Source organism: Prionailurus viverrinus, chromosome A1 (genome assembly GCF_022837055.1).
Source record: "Prionailurus viverrinus isolate Anna chromosome A1, UM_Priviv_1.0, whole genome shotgun sequence".
Lineage (NCBI taxonomy): Eukaryota > Metazoa > Chordata > Mammalia > Carnivora > Felidae > Prionailurus > Prionailurus viverrinus.
The window spans coordinates 122,352,326-122,357,932 of record NC_062561.1 but is presented as its reverse complement, the minus strand read 5'-3'; the positions used below and the strand labels follow the sequence as shown (position 1 = coordinate 122,357,932).

Here is a 5,607-nt window from a genome sequence, read left to right as displayed (position 1 = left end):
AAGGTAAGAAACTGGCTTCAGGATCATTCAGCCAATGAGTGCAAGTACTAGGCGCTCCTACTCTCATCAGTCAGGCTTCAAAGTTTGCAGTGGATCTGAGTCTAGTTGACCGAACAGAGGCTGATAGATTCACATGCAGGGAAGTGTGGAGGGAAGTGCCTTGTAACCCCGAGGTCCAGAGAAGAACGGCCAGCTCTCCCTAGAGGAGATCTGAGTGAGAAGGTGCAGCTGCGTGGAAGAGGGGAGAGATGGCCAGACACTGGCCTACCAGAAGCGAGAACCCAGCCCTTATGGGTCCTCACTTTTAAATCCTTTCCCAGACTAGTACTCCTTAGCCTCTGAGAAAGAAAAGCACTGTGATTCGGGTTGAAAAATAAAGCATTTATTTTAGGAGTTAATTCAAGGGGTAAATAGAGAAGAAAACTTAATATTTTATTTGTATCTATTTGGAGAACAAAACCAAGGTCACACAGCAACACGCGAATTACATGAAGCAACGAAAGATAAAATGTGGTGGGGCCAGAGGAGGGGCGGTGAGAAGGGTCGAGGCCAGCAGTCTGGCTCCTCTTTCCGCTCCAAATCACAAGTGAACCTCCACCAGGAGACACCCATGTAAGGGGGATGGAAAGAAGCAGAGTTAAATAAATAATAGCCAATAACAATGCTAACAACAACAACAACAATAATAAAATCGCAATGAGGTTAGATGTGTTAGAAGGACTTGCATATGATTCAGAGAAGTTACAATTACTTTCGAAAAGCCGCCTCTATGCTGCGCTGGAAATCTGGCTGCAGGAGCGAGCTGGGGGCAGAGAGTCCTCAGTCCGACCGGAACACTACCAATCCCACCCCTCCAGCAGGCAGTAATCACCCCCTCAAACACCATCAGATCTTGGAGGATGCGCTAGAGCAGTTGCCGGCAGTTGCTTGCAACCAGCTTTGAGATCCCGGCATTTTCAGTCGCCAAAATTGAGCCCATCTTTTAGGGAGCCCGACTTACCGCAGAGAACAGCTGGGACCTCGCAACTTCACGCACACTTTCCCTGAACCTAGTCCGTGCTATCTTAGAGAACTTACAGCAAACCAAAGGATGAGATGGATAGAATTTAGGAGAGGAAAGGAGTATAAGGCTATCCTTTGGAAACATACATGTATTTTATATACTCTAAATAAATCTCCAGTACATGTTTGTGCCCCAGTTAGACTTTGTATTAGTGTTTATCACTGCCTTCCCATCCCTTCACCTTTGTCTAATCACGCTTAGCAAAGTGGCGCCTTCACCCCGGAGCAGTGTGGTCGGGGCCAGTTCACTGTCCCCTGCATTGGGGCTCCTGCCCTGTGGTTTCGCAGTCCAGCGCGCGAGGGAGATTTTTCAGCACCACGGACAGCGCCTGCCGCTCGGGGCCTGCCCTTCAGGAATTTTTTTCTTAGCGCCATAACTTTTCAGGTGGCAATGGAAAGGAAAGAAGAGAAAGAGAAGTCCGGGAGGCAACCAGGTAGGATAAAGGGGAAAGTCTGTGGCATCGGGGGAGACAGCCTGACCTGCCAGGAAACGTCTTGGAGTTCCCCATAACCGTTCCCCCCCCACACACACTCTGGGGGGTGGCATACACTCCGCTCTCCCGGCCCCGGCCCCGGACGCCGCGCCCCGCCGCAGTCAGTGGACCGCCGAGTACTTCATTCGTTTCTGTTTCTGTCTCTGGTTGCAAAACCAGACCCTCACCACGTTCTTTTTAAGGTCCAGTTTCTCAGCAATGGCCGCGATCTTCTCGGATGAGGGCCGCGGCTGGATAGCGAAGTAGGCCTCGAGCGAGCGCTTCTCCGGCGCTGCGATGGACGTGCGTTTGCGCTTCCGTTCACTGCCGTTGAAGAGCTCTGGCTTGCTGTTTTTTTCTCGATAGGCGGCCTCGGCTTCCTCCAGCCAGGCCTGGAGCACTGGCTTGAGCGCGATCATGTTGTTGTGGGAGAGAGTGAGAGACTCGAACCTGCAAATGGTGCTCTGGCTGAGCGAGCCTACGCCGGGGATCTTGAGGTTGGCTAGAGCCGCACCCACGTCCGCCTGGGTCACTCCCAGCTTGATGCGCCGTTGCTTGAAGCGCTCGGCGAAGGCCTCGAGCTCTCGCGGGTCCGACTCCACGTCGCTGAGGCACGCGGGCATGGCGGTGTGAGGCGCCACGGCGTGTGGGTGACTCATGCCCATGGCCTGGTGCAGGTGGCCCATGGCGCCCAGGTGATGCGGATGGATCTGCGCCGGCATCACCGAGTGCTCGGGGGCGCCCAAACCGCTCACGCTCAGCGTGGGAGAGATGTGCTCTAGCAGGTCGCCCTCGAGGCCCTGGTGCACGGCGTGGTGTGGGTGTGAGGTGAGCGCGGCCGGGTGGGATATGGGCACGGTGGACGAAGTGGACGTGCAGGGCACGCTGCTCATGGTATGATAGGTGGCGTCGGGCTTGAACGGATGGTTCTTGCCGTGGGAGACGATATCCACCGCCGCCAGAGCTTCGGCGCGTGCCAGCAGGCTCTCATCAAAGCTTCCAAATATATTACCCTGCAGCTGCAAGCGAGAAGGCGCACAGCACGGTCAGTGGGGAATACTGTCAACTCAGGATTAAAACACATTTTCAAGCAACCGAGATGCCTCTCCTCAAAGCCCAGGTCATAAAAATTAATACGGAGACAGAGGCTTTGCTGGAACAGACGTGTGGATCAGAGAGACATGAATGAGAGAGAGAGCGCGCCGGGAGAGAGCGCGGGGGAGACAAGGAGAGGGGTTCAGACAGCGGCGATTGTTCTGGGCGACATGAAAAAAACATGAAGCTAGTGCCTGTCAAAAAATGTGCCTTAGAGCGGTAATTATGCTCCAGTACGTACCTGCGGGGCTGGGAGACAGACTCGGCGCATGGCCTCGGAACCGGAGTGTAGGCTGGAGAATTTGGGTTCTTGAAGCACCGGATGCATGCCGAAAGGCTGCTTGGCGTTCATGGCCATCATCTTCGCGCGCCTGGCAGGGAGGCAGCGAGGGACATGGATCAGGCTCGTCTCGCTCGCTCGCCGCGCTCCAAGTGAGCGCCGCTCAGCGCCCGCGCTCCCCTCGCCCTCTCGCTCGCTGCCTCCCCTCTCCCCCACCTGCTTCTTCACTCATCTTACAAGCAGCCTGCCAGGAAGGGCCCGGGCGCGCGCAGGCGTGCTCACGCGCCCGGGACTCGCAGGGGCGGCCCGGGAGGCGAGGCCAGGCAGCAGCTCTAGGCGCGCGTCTGTGCGCCCGCCACAGCCGCCCCCGCCACAGCATTTATACCCCGGTCGGGCCTGGCCTCTCCGGGCCTGCCCCGCCCCGCCTGGCTCCAGGCCGGCAGACCTTCCGGATTGTTTCTTCTTGGTGGACTAGTTTCCCCCAAAGTCTCAAACCTCTCCGTCCTGTCCCAACTCGCACTGCCCAGATCGAAGGGCAGCCACGGCCTGAGTGGGTCCAGGAAGCTGACCCTTCTATACACACACACACACACACACACACACACACACACACTCCTTGTCGGCCTCGCTGCCGCCAAACTGCCCATTTCCAGGGCGCTCCTGGCCCCACGCCCGAGCCGTCCACCAGAGTCCGGCCCCGCGGCTCAGCGAAGAGGCGCCTCCAAGCGCCCAGACGGGCTCCAGGGAGGGTGAGGGGCTGCCAGAATGAGCCCCAGGTGACTCCAATCGCCCGGCGGGGTGGAAATGGGGGAAATAAATGTCTGCCGGGTCCTGGAGACCAGCGGCTTCCTCCCAACGCTGGCAGTTCTGGCCTTCGCTAGAGAAAGACAACTTGGCCCCCTCTCCCTTTCCCCAACCCGTCAGTGGAAGGAAGCTTAATGAGTTCTGTTTAGAATAGTAACAGTTCAGAACTGCCCACCGGCCTTGTGAGTCAGTCCGTGCACTTCCACTCGGCTGCCAAACCTCACAAGCCCCATTCGCCAGAACAATAGCTACCATTTTTGAGCTCCTAATACGTGGTAGGCTATTTAGAGACTTAGTTCATGGTATCCGCACACCCTGCGGAGTAGATACTGTTATTCTGCTTTCCAGGTGAGGAAAACGAGGGGGTTAAGTGACTCGCCCGAGACAACAGAGCTAGTTGGGAAGAGAGCCCTTGGCTCACTCGTTCCGTTATCCATTCCACGAATATTTACGGATGGCCTACTGTGTGCCGGGCACCACATCTGACTTCCCAGCTCTTCATCATTTCGCACTTTTCCTCCCGAAGTTTTGGGACCCGAAGTGCCCCAGGGTTAGTATTGCTCCGCCCCCGCCTCGCTCTGATCCCCTCTCCTTCCCCCTGGTGTCCTCTCCTTTGCCCGCGCTAGTAAACATCGTGAATAATGGATAGGGAATCCTGGGACCGCGCCGCAGCGCCGCCCTCCAGGCTTCGGAGCCGAGACCTGCGCGCCCAGCTGAGCCCACCTTACCTCGGACGCCGCCACCGCCGGGGAGCGACCTTCGAGTTTCAGAAGTCTCCCCAGCCGGAGGGCTGGGCCTTGCGCGCCCGCGTATGGGGCCGGGTCTCTCAGAATGTGAACACCGCGGTTGGGTGTGGAGAGGTCACCTTTGGCCTAAGAGCAAATCCTGCCTAGATCTGGGCTCCCCACCCTCGGATCCTGCCAATCCCTCTTCTTCGCATTGCAGCCAGCCCCCTTGCATGGGTCCTGTGCGTCCTGTAACCGTCCTGTAACCTGTAACCGGGGAGGAGGACTGAGCCCAGGGGCCTGAGGCCAAGGGCTGCCCTCCCACTAAACCTCTCTTGAGCCTTGGTTTCCTCGTCTGTAAAATGGCAACTGCACTCCTGTTTGCCTTCTTGGGTTCTGGTGAAGGTGTTTTCAAACTAGAATAGAAAGGAAAGCATTGAGCACCATATCAAGTGCTCGGCAAACCTCACAACCTAATGTTTGGGTGCAGCCTTGCCCTCAGATTCAACATGCATCTCTGCCTCTTGCTGACTTAGAGGCCATGAGCCACCTCAAACATTGTTGGACTGAACTTTCATCATATATGAAATAGTTTCCCCTCCACTAACTGTTGCGAGCAGTGCACTGAGATAAGCTTTCAGCATGCTGCCTGGCACAGTGAAATCATGAAATAAATGTTTGTTGCTCTCTTCTTCTTCCCTCAACACTTAAAGCTAAAGCATTTGGGAGCCGGGGTGGCTTAAGTAATCTCCCTGGAGAATGACTGATCTAAAGGTGCAATCTGGTTCCCTGCTGTTCTTCCTTCGTTCAACGCCTGCTTTGTGCCAGACTCCACACAGAGGGCTGGGCCACAGATGTGAATCAGACTCCATCCCTGCCCTCACGGAGTCACCAGTCTAAAATCCACTGCAGGAAATTGACTATAAACTTGCACTGCAGTGGAGAAGATGTAGATTCACGCACAAGACCCAGAGCAAGGCTGGTGGAATTCTTGAAATACGGAATACACACCAGAACTGTGGGCCTTAGGATGGCTGGCTTTTAGACAGCATTCTAATATTGGGCTTTGTGTGACCCTGGCCAGGCCTCAGTTTACCCACAAGAAGAAGGCTGGACTAGATGGTAGGAACTTCCAGCTCCAGCCAAACAGTACCATTCTGGTTAACTT

At 55.8% G+C, this 5,607-nt stretch overlaps 1 protein-coding gene across 1 annotated transcript; it reads right to left on the bottom strand.

The window, feature by feature from the left end:
- Positions 1-1,657: 1,657 nt before the first annotated feature.
- On the bottom strand, positions 1,658-2,991 carry POU4F3 (POU class 4 homeobox 3). Its single transcript, XM_047872465.1, has 2 exons — positions 2,872-2,991; positions 1,658-2,554 (listed from the first exon to the last, which is right to left on the bottom strand). The coding sequence occupies exons 1-2, from the start codon at positions 2,989-2,991 to the stop codon at positions 1,658-1,660; spliced, it is 1,017 nt and encodes a 338-aa protein (XP_047728421.1).
- Between the last annotated feature and the right edge of the window lie 2,616 nt (positions 2,992-5,607).

Excerpts from the sequence above, each read along its gene's own strand:
- POU4F3 (XM_047872465.1), bottom strand. The coding sequence starts at position 2,991 with ATGATGGCCATGAACGCCAAGCAGCCTTTCGGCATGCATCCGGTGCTT. Across the intron at positions 2,555-2,871 it reads TCTGTCTCCCAGCCCCGCAG|CTGCAGGGTAATATATTTGG; the intron begins GTACGTACTGGA and ends TCTCGCTTGCAG.